We start from the raw sequence: 23595 nt of genomic DNA, 5'->3' as shown, positions 1-23595 counted from the left end.
TGTTGAAAGAATGAATTAATGAGTGCATGAATGAATGAATCTGTGCAAAGTCGACCAGAGATTATAAAATAAAAAAGGGAGGTAAAGTTCATGAAGGAGAAGCTTAATAACATGCCACAATCCTGGCTTTAACTTCCAGTTCTCTGGGTCATGGCTGAGAGGCATTGAAAAATTCCAAGAAGATAAATTTCCTTTTGTATTCTCTTTATCTACATTTGCTTTGGTGGAGGATTCCTCTTTAAAGGAGAAAAGTCTTGTGAATTAGTTTAAAAACAAACAACAATGATAACGAAGTTGTTACTTCTGAGGCGGAAGACAGTGAAGTAGGATGATTCGTGGATGGGTATAAATTACTGGATCACGTTTCATTGTCTTGAAGCTCTGTTTCATTATAAAACTGATACAGTATCACATAACCAAAGCCTGATTCAAGTTGACCTGGATATGCTCTATCTTCTCTTCCAGGGACAACTTGCACACATTGTCAGTTTGAATAATAATGGTCTTTGTAATTAGGGCCAGTACACAGGGAGAAAAAAGATACAATTTCCACTGACTCACTGTTGCTCTCAAGAGAAGAAAAATACTGGTTACTGCTTAGGCTTATTCCAGAGTTTCAAGTTTAGGGTGTAATCTTAAATTCTTAAAATACAGCTTTTTAAAAAGATCTTATGAAAGCAAAGTAGGACACTCTTGATTCTGTAACGTCATGGACTTAAATTCACAGACACTAATTTCCTTTCCGTTAATACCACCCTCAACTCCTGCCTCCACAGAAGAAAGTCATGGTGGAATTTCAAAGTCAAATTCTCTGCAAGAACTTAGTGTTTTAACACAACCACTTTTCCCAAAATCTCAGTCTTTTCCTTCTACTTGATCTAGTCACAAACTAGATGCTTAGTAGTTGTCTGTATAATTAAGCTTAGAAAATATCTGCTTGAGTATTTAGTCCCATAATAGCTCACATCTTTCCATTATCTCTTTTCAAAACTTACCCCCAGGTAACTCCAGATTTCTGCAATGATGTGTGAGACCAAGTCACACAAGTTTTAAAATATGATTTATTCATAAATAATTCTAAAATACACTTATGCAATCTAGTACAGAAGAGGCAGGTACATTGACATAATTCATAAAATAAGTATGTCCAATTATGAATAAATATAGGAAATGAGAGAGCAGAGTATTTGTAAATGTGCCACACTTTTCTTTGTATTCAAGTGTCAAGGATTCAACTACTAAATATAAACACAGTACTCAAAAAGGTATTGTTAATAATTATTAGTGCACAAAAGGAAAATATTTTTAACCTAAATAAGATCCAAACACTGAGAACAACACTGAGGAAGCCGAATAATACTGTGTGTTAAAGAGTATTTCTTATTCAAGTAAAACAGGTTGTTAGTATGGTGCATCAAACTATTTATGTGTTAGTCGTGTGCATTAGTCGCTCAATCGTGCCCGACTCTTTGCAACCCCATGGACTGCAGCCCACCAGGCTCCTCTGTCCATGAGATTTTCCAGGCAAGGATACTGGAGTGGGTTGCCATTTCCTTCTCCAGGGGATCTTCCCAACCCAGGGATCAAACCTGGGTCTCTTGCACTGCAGGCAGATTCTTTACCGACTGAGCTACAAGGGAAGCCTTGTATATTTATAATCCTGTTATTTGTATATTCCTGAACAATAGTGAGAGCCTAAACAGAGAACACTAGAAATCCTTTGATTAAATCAAAAAGTAAACCACTTAAACTTTTCTGATGATAATAATGACCAATTCCTATGTTGCTGATTGTATCATGCTATAATCAAGTGGCTTAAGGCCTCTAGACTATTGAAGTAAGTGGACAAACAATTTCAAGGTCATACTTCAGTTATTTAATTGACATGTAGCAATCTAATTGGTTAACCTGTAAAATCCATCCAGCTATCACTATAAAAATGGGATAGCTTATTAGTATGAGAAAACAGTATTTCTTACTAGATTAATAGAAATGACTGTAAATGATCAGAATAGCACTAAAATTGAATATAAGCCCATTTTTAAACATGCCAGAATAGGTTAGTAGAAGGAAAGAAATCTTAATAATTAGGGCAGAAATAAATACAAAAGAAACAAAAGAGATCATAGCAAAAATCAACAAAGCTAAAAGCTGATTTTTTGAAAGGGTAAACAAAATTGACAAACCGTTAGCCAGACTCACCAAGAAACAAAGGGAGAAGAACCAAATCAACAAAATTAGAAATGAAAATGGAGAGATCACAACAGACAACACTGAAATACAAAGGATCATAAGAGACTATTACCAGCAGCTCTATGCCAATAAAATGGACAACGTGGAAGAAATGGACAAATTCTTAGAAGAGTAAAACTTTACAAAACTGAACCAGGGAGAAATAAAAGATCTTAACAGACCCATCACAAGCATGGAAATCAAAACTGTAATCAGAAATCTTTCAGCAAACAAAAGCCCAGGACCAGATGGCTTCACAGCTGAATTCTACCAAAAATTTAGAGAAGAGCTAGTACCTATCTTACTCAAACTCTTCCAGAAAACTGCAGAGGAGGGTAAACTTCCAAACTCATTCTATGAGGCCACCATCACCCTAATACCAAAACCAGACAAAGATGCCACAAAAAAAGAAAACTACAGGCCAGTATCACTGATGAACATAGATGCAAAATCCTTAACAAAATTCTAGCAAACAGAATCCAACAACATATTAAAAAGATCATACATCATGACCAAGTGGGCTTTAATCCCAGGAATGCAAGGATTCTTTACTATCCACAAATCAATCAACATAATATACCACATTAACAAATTGAAAGACAAAAACCATGTGATTATCTCAATAGATGCAAAAAAAGCCTTTGACAAAATTCAACATCCATTTATGATAAAAACTCTCCAGAAAGCAGGAATAGAAGGAACATACCTCAACATAATAAAAGCTATATATGACAAACCCACAGCAAACATTATCCTCAATGGTGAAAAATTGAAAGCATTTCCCCTAAAGTCAGGAACAAGACAAGGGTGCCCACTCTCACCACTACTATTCAACATAGTTTTGGAAGCTTTGGCCACAGCAATCAGAGCAGAAAAAGAAATAAAAGGAATCCAGATAGGAAAAGAAGTAAAACTCTCACTTTGCAAACAACATGATCCTCTACATAGAAAACCCTAAAGACTCTACCAGAAAATTACTAGAGCTAATCAATGAATATAGTAAAGTTGCAGGATATAAAATTAACACACAGAAATCCCTTGCATTCCTATGCACTAACAATGAGAAAAGAGAAAGAGAAATTAAGGAAACAATACCATTCACCATTGCAACAAAAGGAATATATCTACCTAAAGAAACAAAAGATCTCTATGTAGAAAACTATAAAACACTGATGAAAGAAATCAGGAGGACACAAATAGATGGAGAAACATACCGTGTTCATGGATTGGAAGACTCAAAATTGTCAAAATGGCTATACTACCCAAAGCAATCTATAGATTCAATGCAATCCCTATTAAGCTACCAACGGTATTTTTCACAGAACTAGAACAAATAATTTCACAATTTGTATGGAAATACAAAAAACCTCGAATAGCCAAAGCAGTCTTGAGAAAGAAGAATGGAACTGGAGGAATCAACCTGCCTGACTTCAGACACTACTACAAAGCTACAGTCATCAAGACAGTATGGTACTGGCACAAAGACAGAAATATAGATCAATGGAACAAAATAGAAAGCCCAGAGATAAATCCACGCACCTATGGACACCTTATCTTTGACAAAGGAGGCAAAAATATACAATGGAGAAAAGACAATCTCTTTAACAAGTGGTGCTGGGAAAACTGGTCAACCACTTGTAAAAGAATGAAACTAGAACACTTTCTAACACCATACACAAAAATAAACTCAAAATGGATTAAAGATCTAAATGTAAGACCAGAAACTATAAAACCCCTAGAGGAGAACATAGGCAAAACACTCTCTGACATAAATCACAGCAAGATCCTCTATGACCCACCTCCCAGAATATTGGAAATAAAAGCAAAAATAAACAAATGGGACCTAATGAAACTTAAAAGCTTTTGCACAACAAAGGAAACTATAAGTAAGGTGAAAAGACAGCCTTCAGAATGGGAGAAAATAATAGCAAATGAAGCAACAAAGGATTAATCTCAAAAATATACAAGCAACTCCTGCAGTTCAATTCCAGAAAAATAAATGACCCAATCAAAACATTGGCCAAAGAACTAAACAGACATTTCTCCAAAGAAGACATACAGATGGCTAACAAACACATGAAAAGATGCTCAACATCACTCATTATCAGAGAAATGCAAATCAAAACCTCAATGAGGTACCATTTCATGCCAGTCAGAATGGCTGCTATCCAAAAGTCTACAAGCAATAAATGCTGGAGAGGGTGTGGAGAAAAGGGAACCCTCTTACACTGTTGGTGGGAATGCAAACTAGTACAGCCACTATGGAGAACAGTGTGGAGATTCCTTAAAAAACTGGAAATAGAACTGCCATATGACCCAGTAATCCCACTCCTGGGCATACACACCAAGGAAACCAGATCTGAAAGAGACACGTGTACCCCAATGTTCATCACAGCACTGTTTATAATAGCTAGGACATGGAAGCAACCTAGATGCTCATCAGCAGACGAATGGATAAGAAAGCTGTGGTACATATACACTATGGAATATTACTCAGCCATCAAAAAGTATACAATTGAGTTGGTTCTGGTGAGGTGGATGAAACTGGAGCCCATTATACAGAGTGATGTAAGCCAGAAAGAAAAATACCAATACAGTATACTAACACATATATATGGAATTTAAAAAGATGGTAACAATAACCTTATATGCAGGACAGAAAAAGAGACACAGATGTATAGAACAGACTTTTGGACTCTGTGGGAGAAGGCGAGGGTGGGATGATCTGAGAGAATAGCATTGAAACATGTATATTATCAAGTGTGAAACAGATCGCCAGCCTAGGTTGGATGCATGAGACAAGTGCTCAGGGCTGGTGCACTGGGAAGACCCAAAGGGATGGGATGGGGAGGGAGGTGAGAGGGGGGATCAGGATGGGGAACACATGTAAATCCATGGTTGATTCATGTCAATGTATGGCAGAAACCACTACAATATTGTAAAGTAATTAGCCTCCAACTAATAAAAATAAATGAAAAAAAAATAAATAAAAAGTAAAAAATTTTAAAAAACTAACAGATAAAGCAAAAAAATGTCAGAATAATAAAGACAGAAAACATTAACTAATTTTTTCAGTTATTTATTTTTTAATCAGTGTTTTTTGCCACTTTTCATCCTTGTCCATACTGTTTCAGAAGAAATTAATGAAATCCAACTCTCGTTTCATAGTCATGGTGACTTCGAGAGTCTCAGTATCGAGGATATAGAAGGCTTTCGCACTGCTGCAGTCCACAGGATGGGGAAGGGTTACAAGCAGCTTCCTGAAAAACAAAATGAAAACCTAGAATCAGTGATATCAAGAAGATACCACTTTAAATAAAAGCAATGGGAAGCAATATATACCATCACAATGTTAGGAACCAAAAAACTAGACAGTATGAATACTGAATCAGAAATATGCCTAATTAACACAAACAGTATACCATATTTTTTGGCCCTCAAAATCCAAGCAGCAGTTTGGATCACCTCTCAATGCAGGAGACTAAGAGACTTGGATTTGATACCAGGTTGGGGAAGATCCCCTGGAGGAGGGCATGGTAACCCACTCCAGCATTCTTGCCTGGAGAATCCCATGGACAGAGGAGCCTGGCAGGCTACAGTCCATAGAGTCACAAAGAGTCAGACACGACTGAAGTGACTTAACAAGCAAGCAAGCTTTTTTCTAAATTGACTTCATTTTGCATTACATAAACATAGTCTCAGGCTATGTTTATTCACATAGAAATAGAACCACTGCAACTTTAAGTTGTTTGGGTAGATCTGTTGCCAGTCATCCTTATGTGTAGAAGAAATGTGACTGCCTGACAGAAATCTGAAATTCGAATAGTTCTACAATAATTCTGCTAACACTACTTTAAACTGAGTCTCTATTCCAGGTGTAGTTATTGAAACTCAGGCCTGCAGTGATTTCAATACCAAATCAATGAAAGTGCTTTCTTTTGCTTGCCTCTGGTTCTTTCTACTTTACATTGACAGAAATTTCCTGTGAGAGACTGCTGAGGGTAGTTTGTGGTTTATGGCTCTGTTGTTGGATAGCTGTATGCTTCAGACGCATGGCTGGGATGAGACATCCATAAATATGTCATAATGGTATGAATCTGAATTATGCATGGGGTCAGCACATGCTGGTATCTGAAGAAAATTAATTACATGAAGCACTTGTTACTTCACATTCTCAATAGAGAAGGCTTGAGGATCTCTATAGAAAGTGGACAGAAAAGTTCTTTTAGAAGGTATAAGATCCAAATCGGTAAAGGAATATGGTACTTTGGGTAATTTTTAGGGAGTATTTATTGAATACTTGTACAAAGAACTAGTATTTGAAAACAAAATCCTCGAAAATCAATCTCATTATTCATTTGCAAAGACCTAAATTCAGGAAACTGGGCTCATTAAAAGTATTTATCACACAGCTTTGGAATCTAAAGGAGAAGTTTTCTGTTACTTTTGTTCCATTCCAGATATTTGGGGTAGGAGAAACAATTCTCTCCATTTGAAGTAATGAAATCGCAATGTATTTTAATATACCCTGTAATATTTGGAATCTTTAAAAAAAAGTAGGTGGAAAAACCATGTAGAGTCCACCTTTTTTTTTTTTTTTTTGACTGTGCCATGAAGCTTGCAGGATCTTAGTTCCCTGACCAGGGATTAAACCAGGCCCTTGGAAGTGAAAGTGTCAAGTTCTAACCACTGGACAGCCAGGGAGTTCCTGAGAGTCCATCTTTTTAAAGTTGTTTACAATATAGGTTGTACTAGAGTTAGATTTGCTTCATCCCTTATTCTACAAATGATAATATATTCACTTATAAAAGAAAGCAAAGCTCAGTGGTGACAGTTTCATTGCACTAAAAGACAACTATAAATCAGCTGAAGAAGTTCCAATGATAATGTGCACTTCTCTGTCCAGAGAGAAATAAATTCAAAAACAGACAGTGGCCATTGGAATGATCCATCCATCCCTAAAGTTCTGTCTAGTCCTTAGTAGTATAGCTTCACATACGAAAATTTTGAGTAGAAACTGTGTAGAGTAGAAACTTATATAGGCTCTTAAAAGAAGGAAAGTATTATTTGTTGAGTGAATGAATAAATGAATGAAAAGCAAACAGGTCACTACAAAATGATATTTGAATAACTAATATAGATCAGTACTATTATAGAATATGAGTGAACATTTAAACCCAATCTCTCTGCCTTTACATTGAAAAATATTTGCTTTTTAAGAAACTGAAGTTTAGTCACTGATCAAATGTTTATCCAGTGTTAAATGGATGACCAACAAGGTCCTACTATGTAGCACAGGGAACTCTGCTCAATGTTATGTGGTAGCCTGGATGGGAGAGGAGTTTGGGGGAGAATGGATACATGTATATGTATGGCTGAGTCCCTTTGCTGTCCACCTGAAGCTATCACAACATTGTTAATTGGCTATACTCCAATATAAAATAAAAAGTAAAAAAAATGTCTCTCCAAGTGTTGCTTTTCCTTAGAAATTATTTAAATGCAAATAATAATATATGAAAGTAAAAACAAAAAAATTATCTATACAGTTAATTCAAGTTTAGAGACTTACATGCTTACATTTATATTAGAGAATTCAAGTTGATGTTTCTTGCCAAGAGATTTAAATATACAACAACCTTGTTCTGTGCATATTCACATAATGCACTTTTTATTTTATGTATTTTATGAATTATTTGATTTACATATCTGGGCTTAAAAAAGACATGGCTTTTTTAAGGTTTCCTGTTGGAGACATAACTATTTTCAAAGAAAGCAGAAACAGCTACTGAGCTGCAATTCACTATTCCATTTAGAAAACTTTTTTTTAGGTGTTTATGTCTTTGAATATCAGTCAACTCAATCTAAATCAAAGGAGCACAGCAAAGGTGAGATAATCTAAAGTAACACACAACCAGAAATTAACTCATATTTATCTTTAGAATGTGTTTTTATTATCACATTCAAGGAATTCATTGATGAAATTCTTAGAATCCATCTTAAAAAATAATGAAACCCCATATGAAGATAAAGTCAGGAGATTTTGAGACATTATACAATTTCCTCTATCTTTCCTCCTTTCTATCTACCCTGTTGGGAATCCATATGCCAAAACAACCAGTTTTTTAAAAGGAAGGATTCAGCAAACATTTCTTTTCATTCTATAATGCTAAAAATCTGGGTTTTATTCATAATTTTAATGCAATTGACTATCAATAGACTGATATCTAGTCAATTTAGTTAAAATAATTCCACTTGTTTTCCCTTATAGGTTCATGAGCAGAATGTCCACTGTAATGCTTCTTGAAACCAGTAAGCATAGTGTTACAGGGTGTCAAAGTTAGAAACTAAAGAAAGTAGATGTGAATATTGACGAACTCAAAGCAAGACACATTTCCAATAATACAAGTTCAGATAATAACAGGGCTTCAAAGAATGTTCGAGTTTTCAGGAAAAGTGATAAAAATTTTAATTCTATCTTCTCTCTTCTATCTTAATGAATGATCTTTTTCTTAACAGACAGTACTTTTATGTGCTGAACATTTAATATATAAGTACTGTATGATCCAAGTGACCTACTGTGGCCCAATTTCTATATGGAAAAATATCTCTGTGTGAGTCTTTTAGTGGGCTTTGAAAGATATCTGGAATGACAGCATAGCCAGAGCAGTTGCCTAAAGATTGATGGAGACAGTGAGAACCACTATGGGAATGGAAATTAACTTCATGGTGTGTAGATATGTCTGTGCTTTTAACAAGTGCGCAAATATCATGGAAGATTGACTGTTCATTTAACCAACTTTCCTTGCAAAGGTTGTGTGGAAAGAGTAAATACGCGTACAGCATGTAATGAAGAAACTACTATACTCCTTGATGTCAATGGTGAGAATAAGGAATGTGATTTTCATAATATGAAACAATTTTTGAGTGAATACATTTTTAAATTATATTAAGTAAGGAGAAAATATTTGCTATGTATTTCTCTGTAGGTAATTTGTGGTTAAATTCCTCTATTGTAGAAATCAAGGTTAAGCTACACGTGTACATTGGTGTGTTTACACATAGAAGTCTTTTGTAGCAGAGGTCTAATTTTATTATTTTCCCAAAGCCCTATGATCAACAAAGAAGAACTATAGGTACTGATAACAGAAGGAAGATAATATGCTAGCAGCTGACTGCTCCCCACACCCATTTTGAAATGTCTATGAGTCAACAGAGAAAGGACCACTGCAGTCAACCAAGTGTGCTAACTGCTATACATCCAGCTGAAAAGTGAACAAAGCAGTGAGATATTCAGATATTTTATCTAGCACATGCCAGGTTCTATCAATTCCCTCCTTATATAGTTAGTTTTGAGAGACAGGGTTGGTTTATCCAGGTTTCCGGGTAAACATTTTATCACAATTTTACCTTATATATTGTGTTTGGGGAACATGATTTGAACTTGTATAATCACAAGACTATTTTTGAAAATATCAAATGTTTAATTGAATTATTCCATTATCACCTGCATTAATTTAAAATGTATTCATGCAACTTGAGGATCCAGTGATAAATTAGCTGTTAGATTTTTGTTTTAAGACTTTTCATTGATTTTCAGATGAATATAATCAAACAACTTTAGAGCCCCACAATATCCAAAATGTTTAAAGATTGCTTCTTTCATGCCATCACTGTACCAAAATATCACACACAAGACTTACAACTTAAGAGATTTTCACCTCTAGCTATTTTTCCTCACAGATAAGCAAACTGCATCTGAATGTCAGGGACTATGTTTTGGTGGTATCAACCTACTCCAAATCTATGCATGCAAAGTGGTAAAAAATCTAAGTATTTACAAATACATTTATGTTTATATTAACCAGATCAAACATCTGAATGATTAACTGACTTTTTCACTTTTCTTCTGACTTTGGGGGTGATACAAAATAACTACATACACTTTTTTTTTCATTTATTTTTATTAGTTGGAGGCTAATTACTTTACATCATTGCAGTGGTTTTTGTCATACATTGAAATGAATTAGCCATGGATTTACATGTATTCCCCATCCCGGTCCCCCCTCCCACCTCCCTCTCCACCTTACACTTTTATAAAGGATATTGACTAAAGATTCATTAACATTATGACATTCATTATTCTAGCTCCAAGTTTTACTCACTTATTAGGAGTACGGAGGTCAAAGATCGTCTCCTGAATGTCGATTTTAATATCAGAAGGGTTGGTGTTTGGCAGTTTAATTTTCACCTGAAAGAAAAAAATGGGAAGAAAAATACTGTTGTCTTGAAGAACAATTTGAAGAGTCCAATAAAATAAGAGGGAATGAGAACTAAAATTTATTTAAGTGCCAACTATGTGCCAGACTCTGCTCTTATAACAATCTTGAGAAGCAGTGTTTATTACCTTCATTTTACGGATGGAGAAACCAAGATACAAAGTGAGTGAACCAAGGCAACCATCTGTAATTTGACTAAGATTATCTGCCTCCAAAGTTATTATTGAAACACTTTGGTTACATGCCAGTACCTTCATTGCTTGAAGGTGCATGCTAGCACACCTGCTAGAGCTGAGAACCTTCCACTTCCTTTATATCACTGGGTACTTTGGATAAAAAATGGTTAATTCTCATGTTGCATGTGGGTTGGTGATGCTTGTTCGGTGTGGGTTGGTGACGCTACGTTGTAGTCTTCAGGCATAAACTCCCATGCCACATTTCCTAGAGAAAGGTAGGAGTCCAGAAAACTTGCTAACATAACAAAAGAGAAACAATATGACCACTACTCAAAAAAGGGACTATTTATTGATTTAGTAAGATTTCACTCAAAACTGTCTCATCTCAATTACCCCATGGCCCAGCAATTCAACTCCTGAGTGTGTGTGTGTGTGTGTGTGTATTCAAGAGCATTAAAAACAACCACTCAAACAAAAATATGCACATGTTTTTGTTCATGGCAGCATTATTCACAATAGCCAAAAGGTACAAACAACCCAAATGTCCATCAACTGATGAATGGATAAACAAAATGTGGTCTATCCCTACCGTGGAGTATTATTCAGCCATAAAATGGAAGGAAGTACTATTACATGAATGATCCTTGAAAACATTAAGCTAAAAAGTCACATATTGTAGGATTCTAGTTATCTGGAATATCCAGAATAGGCAAATCTATAGAGAATGAAAACAGATTGGTGGTTACTGGAGGGACTAGGGAAGGAGAAAAGAGGTGTGACAAAAGGATTTCCTTTGGGGTTGATGAAAATTTTCTGGAATTAGATAGTGGTGATGGTTGTGCAACATTGTGAGCACACTACATGTCACTAATGGTAAATTGTATATTATGTGTATTTTATCACAATACAAAGTCTCATCTCTAACTCTAATCCATTCTCTTTTCAATAGAAGTTGATCTCTCTTGGCATATAGTTTCCATAAACAAGTTTAAGTTAAATTATGAAGTCTTCACTAATATGAGCTAGAAGACTTGAAATACTGAACATCTGTTGAGTTCAGAGCTGGAATAGCAAGGATAAAAGCAATACATTATGAAGGAAATACATATCAAATAAATAGTGGGAAAAATCAGAATTTCTTACAAGAAGCTTAAAATAGGCAATAGTGTTTTCACATATAAAGTATGTGAATAAATACATGTCTGTGAGTTATATTTTACTTTATTAAATCTGTATATAAACAAACATTTGTAAATAGAACTCTAGAGGTCCTACCATCTAAATGCATCCTTTGGTTCATATTTTCATTAAACAAAGAATTACCTCCTAATTTATATTTTGAAAATTCAAATCTTCTAAAATAGGGATGCTTTTAATGAGAGTTCTACCTCAAATTAAATGAGCAGTCTATTGGACAAGAAAGACCAATTTTTACCACAGTAACATTCAGATAGGATAGTCGGGTTGAGATGTTCTTTAGTTGCCAGATGACTCATTTCACTTGGACTCAGAAATACAAAAATTTTTCTTTAGTTTGAAATGTTTATATCTTTCAAGGTAAAAGATTATTTCCCCAGGGTTGAAATGACATTTGAGTTTAAAAAAATGACTTACATGAAATTTTGATACAACTTTTGGGTAGAAACTTCAAAGTGGTTCTTAAAACTGTTTGCAAGTCTAGTGAAGGGTAATTCAGAAACAACTCAGTAATTTTTCCTCTTGAGGAAATTAAAATTGTGTACTAAAATGGTTTCAGAGGAGAGACAGAAGAAAGAACAAATTAAGTGTAATGGTACACATTAATATCTCATAAAGTAGAAGAGTCAATGAAGAGTCAACAGAAAGACTCCTCCTGAAACATGAATCAGACTTCTTCAAAAATACTTTTAATGAATACCTGGAAAATAGACATGGCTATTATTGACTTAGAACTGACTGTACCCAAGACCTAATGTGTCCATTATTAGTAAACAGAGTATTTCACTGACCAAAGGAATTGATGTTCCTCTCTTTACATAGGATACAAATTGAATTCATTTCAAAGAAAAATTATTTTAATAGGTAACTAAGGAAAACTGATAAAAATTTCATTGGCAAATTTTCCTTTTTTTTCATTTATTAGTTGGAGGCTAATTACTTTGCAATATTGTAGTGGTTTTTGTCATACATTGACATGAAATCAGCCATGGATTTACATGTATTCCCCATCCCGATCCCCCCTCCCACCTCCCTCTCTACCCGATCCCTCTGGGTCTTCCCAGTGCACCAGGCCCGAGCACTTGTCTCATGCATCCAACCTGGGCTGGTGATCTGTCAAACTGAATTTAAATCATTATAACTAGGTTCAAACACATCTTTATTAATCAAAATAGGGACCATCAACACACTTTTGCCAACAAGAAATAAGTTTGTTTATCCCTGTAGCATAAAATCCATGCTTCGAGGGATTTGATGAACTCTTGGAAAACATTTTCTACATCCTGCTGGTTGTGGAAGCATTTTCCCTGCAAAAAGTTGTCAAGATGCTTGAAGAAGTGGTAGTCAGTTGGCAAGAGGTCAGGTGAATATGGCAGATGAGGCAAAACTTCATAGCCCAATTCGTTCAACTTTTGAAGTGCTGGTTGTGTGACATGCAGTCAGGCATTGTCGTGAAGAATTGGGCCCTTTCTGTTGACCAATGCCAGCTGCAGGTGTTGCAGTTTTCAGTGCATCTCATTGATTTGCTGAGCATACTTCTCAGATGTAATGGTTTTGCTGGATTCAGAAAGCTGTAGTGGATCAGACTGGCAGCAGACCACCAGTGACCATGACCTTTTTTTGGTGCAAGTTTGGCTTTGGGAAGTGCTTTGGAGCTTCTTGGTCCAACCACTGAGCTGGTCATTGCCAGTTGTCATATAAAATTCACTTTTTGTCACACGCCACAATCTGATTGAGAAATGGTTTGTTGTTGCGAAGAATAAGAGAAGACGACATGACAAAATGATTTTTTTAAAATTTGCAATCAGCTCATGAGACACCCACTTATCAAGCTTTTCACCTTTCCAATTTGCTTCAAATGCTGAACGACCATAGAATGGTTGATGTTGAGTTCTTTGGCAACTTCTTGTGTAGCTGTAAGAGGATCAGCTTCAATGATCCTTTCAACTGATTGTTGTCAACTTCTGATGGCTGGCCACTATGCTCCTCATCTTCAAGGCTCTCATCTCCTTTGCAAAACTTCTTGAACCACCACTGCACTGTACATTCATTAGCAGTTCCTGGGCCAAATGTGTTGTTGATGTTGCGAGTTGTCTCTGCTGCTTTACAACCCATTTTGAACTCAAATAAGAAAATCGCTTGAATTTGCTTTTTGTCTAACATCATTTCCATAGTCTAAAATAAATATAAAATAAACAGCAAGTAATAAGTCATTTCCCTGGGTCGAGAAGGGCATGGCAACCCACTCCAGTATTCTTGCTTGGAGAACCCCCATGGACAGAGGAGCCTGGTGAGCTGCAGTCCATGTGGTCATAAGGAGTTGGACACGACCAAAGCGACTTAGCATGCATGCAAAGTAATTAGCAAAAAAAAGCATAAAGTGATAAATGCACATTGAAATGATGTACAACATAATCACATTTATTAAGAATGCATTTTAACATCAAGTGGCAAATTTCAACAATGCAAAACTGCAATTACCTTTGTACCAACCTAATAGTTACTGTTTATTAGTTATCTATTGTTGTATAACCAAAACCAATTATACCTCCTCCCTCCTTAATTTATGACTCAAAAACAACAATAAACGTTTATTATCTTATATATATTTCATAGGTTAGGAATTCAGAAGTGGCTTAGTTGGGTAGTTCTATCTTAGGTAGTTCTATCATGAGTTTGTGTTCAAGCTATTGGCTGAGCTGCAGATATCTGAAGCTTTATTGGGACTAGAGAATCTGCCTCCAAGATGACTCACTCACATATATGATGGCAAGAGACCTCAGTGTTAAGGGAATCACTGATCAAAACAACCTACACTGGCTAGGCACCATAGTAACCATGTGTATGAGTTATCTTACAACAGGAGGTCCTGGTAAGGAATGTGGAACTAACAAGCTACCACCAACCAGGAAGAATTCAGGAAAGGTCAAAAGGAGAGAGGAGATGCCAGTCCATATGTCCTACCAACCTCCCAGAATCCTTCTCACTTGGCTGAGCAATATGCACCATTGGGAAGGACCCTGAGTCAGAATGATTGGCCAGAGACAACCCAGAAACTAGAGAAGTTCTTCTATGTTGCCTTATCCTGCTACTCTCCACCCAGGCACCCCTTCCCAATAGTCTCTTGCTTTGTCAGCATGTGTGTCTCTCAGATAATTCATTTCCAAGTGTTAGACAAGAGCCCATTCTTGGGCCCTTGAAGGGGTTCCCCTTCCTTCAACATCAGTTCTTCACCACATGGACTTCTCAATAGGACTTAGGGTCTTGACTGTCCTTATGACACAACAGCTGTCTTCTCCCCTGAGTGAATGATCCAAAAGTGTGAGGCAGAAGGCATGCCTTTTTCAGAAATGTAGCCTCAGAAGTTGTATACTTTCATTTCTATAATATCCTAGTGGTTATACAGGTCAGCCCCATTCGATGTGAGAGAGGAATACACAAAGGGAAGAATATCAGAAGGTGAGAATCATTGTGGGTCATCTCAAAGCATGACTACCGCTGTACCCAATACTAACTTCAGTTTACACTTCTGCCTTCCAGCCATGTGAATAAAACAGGAAAAGAGTCCACTAATTTAAAGTTTGTGAGATTTCTTCTTTCTACTTTCAGCTTGTCTTCAGGTGAGTAGTCAAAACTACTTCTTCAGTCTCTTTAGGAATTCACTTTGAGGCTTTCCTGGAAATGGGTAAATGTAGGTCAAATTGCTTACCAATTGTTTTCACTGTCATTCATTTATCCTCCCCTATGTGTTGTAACAAAGCTAGCTTAGTATGCCAAAGCTTTTGGGAGTGGGGTCATTAATGTGAGATTGTCATTTTGATTTTTAAATTTCCTCTTTATTGTCTTATTCTTATGTTAGATTTATATGACAAGATGGTTCTTAAAGACAGTATATTCTTATAATCTGTAAGTGATTAATATAGACTTTCCAGGTCCTCTATAAGTGTCTTTGATCATACTCTAAGTTGTTTGAAAATCAAAATGATGAAGTCAAATAGCAAGTGTTTGTTAGAAATCAACCATTTTAGGCTTTATCCTGAACTGTCACTTCCTGAATGCCAGAACAGAAGAATAAGTGATACATACTTTATATATGTGACTTGACTAGTCTATGTGATCTACTGAAATTTTGGTGAAGCTTAATATATACAGAAAAAATTGAAATACAGCAACCACCTCCAGTATATTTGATTCTCGACAAAGAAGTTAAGACTATATGAGTTTCCATTTGAAACACAAAAATACTAGGAGATTTTGATTAACAGAAAAATTTGGTTAAGTCTCATTTTGAATTGCTTCAGTGATTTAACATCCCATTGTTTACCTATGGAAACACATGTGAGATATTTTTTCCAGTGCAACCGTAGTATTTTATAAAAACTCTCAGGAGCAATGATAATCTATAGGAAAATGAAAAAAAAAATTAAAGGTGATAGATCCCCCTACTTTGAAATTGTATAAATATTTACCTCTGGAGAATAAAAATATGGAGGTATATGTTCTCAAAAACTAAGATATGAAACCAACAGATATCTTTTAAAAGTAATGGATACATTTTCTATAACATTCCAGTACCATATGGCCATATCTGTTTTGTAAGATCATGAGCATGATTACTCTCCTCTCACAGGAGTCCAGAGTAAGCCCAGCTCATTCTGGAGTAAGAACACTCATCTAGAGGACCTTCATACTTCCATTGGTGCCCATATTTATCCCCAAACACAGCCTCACTGCCATTATCTGTTTTGAGACTGTTGGAACTAAATTCATTATACTTTTTATCTCTATTTGTCAATAAATGCAGGAAGCCTCAGATAGTTCTAAGTCTTTCCTTATCACCTAATAATTACCATCTGGTCTTCCTAGCTTCTATTTTATTTCCATTTCCTACCCCTTACCAACTCATGAAACCCTTCCGTTAGATCTTCTGGAACACATAGCACAACATCCCTTATCTCATAAGCCTCTCCGAATATTCTCTGCAATTTTTCTTAGTTTAACTGATGGTTTACCTTAGTTTACCTTGATGACACTGATTCCCTTATAGTCTTCTCAATTTGTGCCTGTCTTTTTTTTCCCTCCCAATTCCCATATATCATTAGGTCTGCCTCTGCTTCCTTCCATCTTTATAAAAATAAATCTCATGTCTTCATACTATACCACCAATTACCCTCCTTGTTGGCACCATCTACCAATTCCTGAGTCAGATCTCCTACACCTATTTCTCTAAGAATAGTTCTTTGTTCTCTATTGATATTTCTAACATTAACTGGTATCTTGAACATTGGTGATTTAAATATCCACTTAGATAAACTTTCCAGCATCCTAGCCTCACACTTCCTGATGGGGAGAGATGCCTTCAAGTCTTTGCACAAATTGCCTTCTCAGCAAGGTCTTCCCTGATCACAGTATTTAAAACTGAAGCCAATAGCTACCTTAGTACACCCTATCACTTCCCCTTACTTTTTCCCCTTCATAGCATTAATCACCTTCCAATGTAAAATAAAATTTATGCATTTATTTTGTTCATTTAACTCTCCCACTGAAAGTATGCTTTGTGAATACAGTGATATTTGTGTTTTGTTTATTACTATGGGATCTCAATGCTTAGAACAGTACCTGGAATATCATAGGTAATCAATAAATATGTTTTAAGTAAATGACTTTATACAAAGATGTTTCAATATTAAGAAACGGAATTTACCAATAGATCAAAAGTAAAAATATCCTAGATCTCCATAAACATTAAAAAGGCATTTGATCAATCAGAATAGATGAACAGTTTCTTAACACACAACACAGGGTGAATGAGGAAACATCAGAAATATTCTAAAGGGGAGAAATAAGAAATAAAACCATTATTTACTACTATTATGTAACATAGTTCTGGAGGTACTAACTCATGCAATTCAACAGGAAAGAATTAGGAGGTAAAATTATCATTATCTGAAGGAAGAGCTGTGCGGAAGTGGCTGTGTGGTGCTGGAGCTGCAGCAGCTGTGTGGCACTGGAGCGACTATGAGGAGATACCCCACGTCCAAGGGCAGAGAAGCCCCAGCAAGACAGTAGGAGGGGTGAAATCACATTTAGAATCAAACCCCATACCCGCCAGAGATGCTCAGAGGGCTCAAACAAACCTTGTGTGCACCAGGACCCAGAGACCCCACAGAGACTGAGACAGAACTGTGTCTGAGTGTCTCCTGTGGAGGTACGGGTCAGCAGTGGACTGCTGCAGGGGCAGGGGCTCTGGGTGCAGCAGACTTGGGCTGGGTGCAGCAGACCTGGGTATGGCATAAGCCCTCTTGGAGGAGGTCGCCATTAACCCCACCATAGAGCTGCCAGAACTCTACACAGGACTGGGGAAACAGACTCTTGGAGGGCACAAACAGAACCTTGTGTGCACCAGGACCCAGGAGAAAGGAGCAGTGACCCCACAAGAGACTGACCCAGACTTGCCTGTGAGTGTCCAGGAGTCTCTGGCAGAGGCGTGGGTCAGCAGTGGCCTGCTGCAGGGTTGGGGGCACTGAGTGTAGCAGTGTGTGCATGGGACCTTTGAAGGAGGTCGCCATTATCTTCATTACCTCCACCATAGTTTGGTCCCAGGTAAATAACAGGGAGGGAACACAGCTCCACCCATCAACAGAAAATTGGATTAAAGATTTACTGAGCATGGCCCTGCCCATCAGAACAAGACCCAGTTTCCCCCTCAGTCAGTCTCTCCCATCAGGAAGCTTCCATAAGCCTCTTATCCTTCTCCATCAGAGGGCAGACAGACTGAAAACCACAATCACAGAAAACTAACCAAACTGATCACATGGACCACAGCCTTGTCTAATTCAATGAAACTATGAGCCATGCCATGTAGGGCCACCCAAGACGGACAGGTCATGGTGGAGAGTTCTGACAAAACGGTCCACTGGAGAAGGGAATGGCAAACCACTTCAGTATTCTTGCCTTGAGAACCCCATGAATGGTATGAAAAGGCAAAAAGATAAGACACTGAAAGATGAACTCTCCAGGTCGATAGGTGCCCAATATGCTACTGGAGAAGAGTGGAGAAATAACTCCAGAAAGAATGAAGAGACGGAGTCAAAGCAAAAACAACACCCAGTTGTGGATGTGACTGGTGATGGAAGTAAAGTCCGATGCTGTAAAGAGCAATATTGCATAGGAACCTGGAATGTTAGGTCCATGAATCAAGGCAAATTGGAAGTGGTCAAACAGGAGATGGCAAGAGTGAACATTGACATTTAGGAATCAGTGAACTAAAATGGACTGGAATGGGTGAATTTAACTCAGATGACCATTACATCTACTACTGTGGGCAAGAATCCCTTAGAAGAAATGGAGTAGCCATCATAGTCAACAAAAGAGTCTGAAATGCAGTATTTGGATGCAATCTCAAAAATAACAGAATGATCTCTGTTCATTTCCAAGGCAAACCGTTCAATATCACAGTAATCCAAGCCAATGCCAGTAATGCTGAAGAAGCTGAAGTTGAACGGTTCTATGAAGACCTACAAGACCTTCTAGAACACCAAAAAAAAAAAAGATGTCCCTTTCATCATAGGGGACTGGAATGCAAAAGTAGGAAGTCAAGAGATACCTGGAGCAACAGGCAAATTTGGCCTTGGAGTACAGAATGAAGCAAGGAAAAGGCTAACAGAGTTTTGCCAAGAGAACACACTGGTCATAGCAAACACCCTCTTCCAACAACACAAGAGAAGACTCTACACATGGACATCACCAGATGGTCAATACCAAAATCAGATTGATTATATTCTTTATAGCCAAAGATAGAGAAGCTCTATACAGTCAGCAAAAAAAAAAAAAAAAAACAAGACCGGGAGTTGACTGTGGCTCAGATCATGAACTCCTTATTGCCAAATTCAGACTGAAATTGAATAAAGCAAGGAAAACCACTAGACCATTCAGGTATGACCTAAATCAAATCCCTTACAATTGAACAAAGGTAGTGGAGGTGATGGAATTCCCATTGAGCTATTTCAAATTGTAAAAGATGATGAGGTGAAAGTGCTGCACTCAATATGCCAGCAAATTTGGAAAACTCAGCAGTGGCCACAGGACTGGAAAAGGTCAGTTTTCATTCCAATCCCAAAGAAAGGCAATGCCAAAGAATGCTCAAACTACCACACAATTGCATTCATCTCACATGCTAGTAAAGTAATGCTCAAAATTCTCCAAGCCAGGCTTCAACAGTACATGAACCATGAACTTCCAGATGTTCAAGCTGGATTTAGAAAAGGCAGAGGAACCAGAGATCAAATTGCCAACATCCACTGGATCATTGAAAAAGCAAGAGAGTTCCAGAAAAACTATATCTACTTCTGCTTTATTGACTATGCCAAAGCCTTTGACTGTGTGGATCACAACAAACTGTGGAAAATTCTTAAAGAGATGGGAATACCAGACCACCTGACCTGCCTCCTGAGAAATCTGTATGCAGGTCAAGAAGTAACAGTTAGAACTGGACATGGAACAACGGACTGGTTCCAAATTGGGAAAGGAGTACGTCAAGGCTGTATACTGTCACTCTGCTTATTTAACTTCTATGCAGAGTATATCATGAGAAACACTGGGCTGGATGAACCACAAGCTGGAATCAAGACTGCCAGGAGAAATATCAATAACCTCAGATATGCAGATGGCACCACCCTTATGGCAGAAAGCAAAGAAGAACTAAAGAGCTTCTTGATGAAAGTGAAAGAGGAAAGTGAAAAAGTTGGCTTAAAGCTCAACATTCAGAAAACTAAGATCATGGCATCTGGTCCCATGACTTCATGGCAAATATATAGGGAAATGTGGAAACAGTGACAGAGTTTACTTTTGGGGGGCTCCAAAATCTAGGTGACTGCAGCCATGAAATTAAAAGACGCTTACTCCTTGGAAGAAAAGCTATGACAAACCTAGACAGCATATTAAAAAGCAGAAACATCACTTTGCCAACAAAGTTCTGTCTAGTCAAAGCTATGGTTTTTCCAATAGTCATGTATGGATATGAGAGTTGGACTATAAAGAAAGCTGAGCACCGAAGAATTGATGCTTTTGAACTGTGGTGTTGGAGAAAACTCTTGAGAGTCCCTTGGACTGCAAGGAGATCCAACCAGTCCATCCTAAAGGAAATCAGTCCTGAATATTCATTGGAAGGACTGATGCTGAAGCTGAAACTCCAATACTTTGGCCATCAGATGTGAAGAACTGACTCATTTGAAAAGACCCTGATGCTGGGAAAGATTGAAGGCAGGAGGAGAAGGGGATGACAGAGGATGAGATAGATGGTTGGATGGCATCACTGACTCAATGGACATAAGTTTGAGTAAACTCCGGGAGTTGGTGATGGACTGGGAGACCTGGCATGCTGCAGTCCATGGGGACACGACTGAGCAACTGAACTGAACTGAAGGAAGAGCCTTCCGTCTGGAATGAACAGCAAGAATCAGGAAATAACTTGACATACTAAAGGAACAGAAAGAAGGCCAGGGTGACTAGAACATAATGAACAAGGAAGAAAATGTGGCATGAGATGAAAATGAAGAGTATGCAGGGGCAGATCATATAAGACCTCAAGGATTAAGATAAAGAATTGGAGTTTGTCCTAAGTGCAATAAGAATCCATCAGGGGTTCTGAGTGAAGGAGTGATGTGATACTTTTTAAAAGGATTTCTCTGGACACTGTGGGAAGTTTCCAAAGGAGCAACAGTGGGAACAGGGAGGTGAATCAAGAGAGAATCATAATGGTCCAGTTGAGAGGTGATGGTGGTTTGAAAGATGATGGTAGTTGTTGTGGTAATAACAATTAGATGGATTTAGAATATATTTTGAAAGCAGAACCGATAAGACTTGTTCATGAATTGCACATGAGGTATAAAGAAAAGAGAAATAAGGAATGGTTTAAATTTTTAGCTTGTGCAATTGGGTGAATGTTGTCTTCTCTTGAGATGAGGAAGATCAATAGGAAATAGGCTTGGAGAAGACAAGAGTTCTGTTTTGGACATGTTAGGTTTGCACCGCCTATTAAACAAGTGGGAGATGTCAAGTGAGAGGTTGGTTATAGGAACCTGAAGCTCATTGAAGAGATTAAGACTATACAGATAAACAGCATTTAAAACCATGGAACTAGATAGAAAGATATTAGAGAAATAATACATAGGTCTTTTTCAGAGACCTAGAGAACTTCAGGCAGAAGAAGAGCCAGTGATCTGGAAGCAAAGGAGATGAGGAATGTCCAGAGATTTTGGAGGAAAACCAGAAGAGTGAGGTCATTAAAGAGAAAAAAAGTGTTGAGAATAAAATAGAAAGTGTCTTGCTACAGGGAACTAATGAAAAAGTGGTCAACCACAGAGTCTTTAAGAAATAAGAAATTCTGTACCATCTGAAAGTAGTTCTTGTTGGTGCCTCATTTTAAAAAAGCACTCTTTAAGATTAAAGGGAAATGTTTTCTGATAAAACAGACTTCATTTAGTTACAGGGTCTTAATATAAAACAATTACAAATTGAGTATTGTTTGTAAAAGAGTAACATCAAATCAGCTAGAGAGATAAATGTATCATGTTTTGAATTAGGTTTTGTGAGTAGACAGATTAAAAAGAAGGAAGGAGTAATCAACTGGGTAGAATATTGCTGAGTGGTCATTCTCATGTCTTCAACCTCTGTTTTTCTAATTTTGTCTAGGACAACTCTTCATTTTTTAGGATTGTTCCTCTTATTGCAGGATTTAGAGAATCCCTGGCCCCTGAGTACTAAATGTCAATAGCATCCTGTAGCCAAAAATGCCTTTACCCATTTCTGTGTGCATGCTCAGTCATGTCCGACTCCTTGCAACCCCATGGACTGTAGCCCTCCAGGTTCCTCTGTCCATGGAATTTTCCAGGCAAGAACACTGGAGTGGGTTGCCATTTCCTACTCCAGAGGATCTTCCCCACCCAGGGATCAAACCTGAGTCTCTTGCATCTCCTGCATTGGCAGGCAGATTCTTTACTACTGAGCCACTTGAGAAGCCCCTACCCAACTCTAGAAGTCCCCTAAGGGCCAGTACCATGACTACTTCTTTATGGTTTGTTCATTAAGTCTAATGACACACAGTAGCCACTCAATAAATATTACATGAGTAAGTGAATGGATTCCTGTCATTAACTGAAAAGTATTTTTAAAAATTCCTAAACCAGGCCTTCTCTTCACCACCCATCTCCTCTCTCTCCTCCCTTTCACTGGTAAACTGTCTCAAAGAATAATCTATATTTACTGTCTTCTCTTTCTCATTTCCTATCCACTTCTCAGCTTTCTGCAACCCAGTGTTAACCCCTATCATGCCTCTGAAGCTGCTCTCTTTCAAAAATCACCAAAGACTTCTTAATCCTGCTTTACTTCTCTGCAGCACTAGATACTATTATGGTTTTCCCCATCTCTGCATATCTGTTTCCATTCCTTTCCTTTATCCATCCCTCAAATATTTATATTTTCTATGGTTTATCTGTGAATCTGCTTGCATGGATTCAGAATGTTCTTCCAGTTCTGGTTCAAGAATTCTGGACCATATAATTAAAATATTTGATGAAACCTCCTCCAAATGACATGATCAAAATGTAAAATTACTGATTTTGCTATCAAGTAATATATATAGGACCTTTCGCCCTTATTTAATCCATGACCTTAAGCCCATCTCAAACTCCCTCCCCCTCCCTCAATCTATCTGT

The 23595-nt window shown here is 37.3% G+C and overlaps 1 protein-coding gene across 2 annotated transcripts in view; it reads right to left on the bottom strand.

The window, feature by feature from the left end:
* Positions 1-5295: 5295 nt before the first annotated feature.
* The window catches only part of DNAAF6 (dynein axonemal assembly factor 6), a 44284-nt gene continuing 25984 nt past the window's right edge, over positions 5296-23595 (bottom strand). Inside the window, exons 6-7 of one of the 2 annotated variants that reach the window (XM_020880074.2) lie at positions 10395-10480; positions 5296-5492 (exon numbers count right to left, since the gene is read on the bottom strand). In XM_020880074.2, coding sequence (XP_020735733.1) covers positions 5363-5492; positions 10395-10480 — 216 coding nt within the window. In that variant the 3' untranslated portion in view covers positions 5296-5362. Of the gene's footprint in view, positions 5493-10394; positions 10481-13959; positions 14221-23595 lie in introns of those variants that run through there. The other variant, XM_070462176.1, reaches the window with a different exon arrangement.

Source organism: Odocoileus virginianus, unplaced genomic scaffold (assembly GCF_023699985.2).
Source record: "Odocoileus virginianus isolate 20LAN1187 ecotype Illinois unplaced genomic scaffold, Ovbor_1.2 Unplaced_Scaffold_1, whole genome shotgun sequence".
NCBI classification, from domain to species: domain Eukaryota; kingdom Metazoa; phylum Chordata; class Mammalia; order Artiodactyla; family Cervidae; genus Odocoileus; species Odocoileus virginianus.
This window is presented reverse-complemented; position numbering and strand designations above follow the sequence as displayed.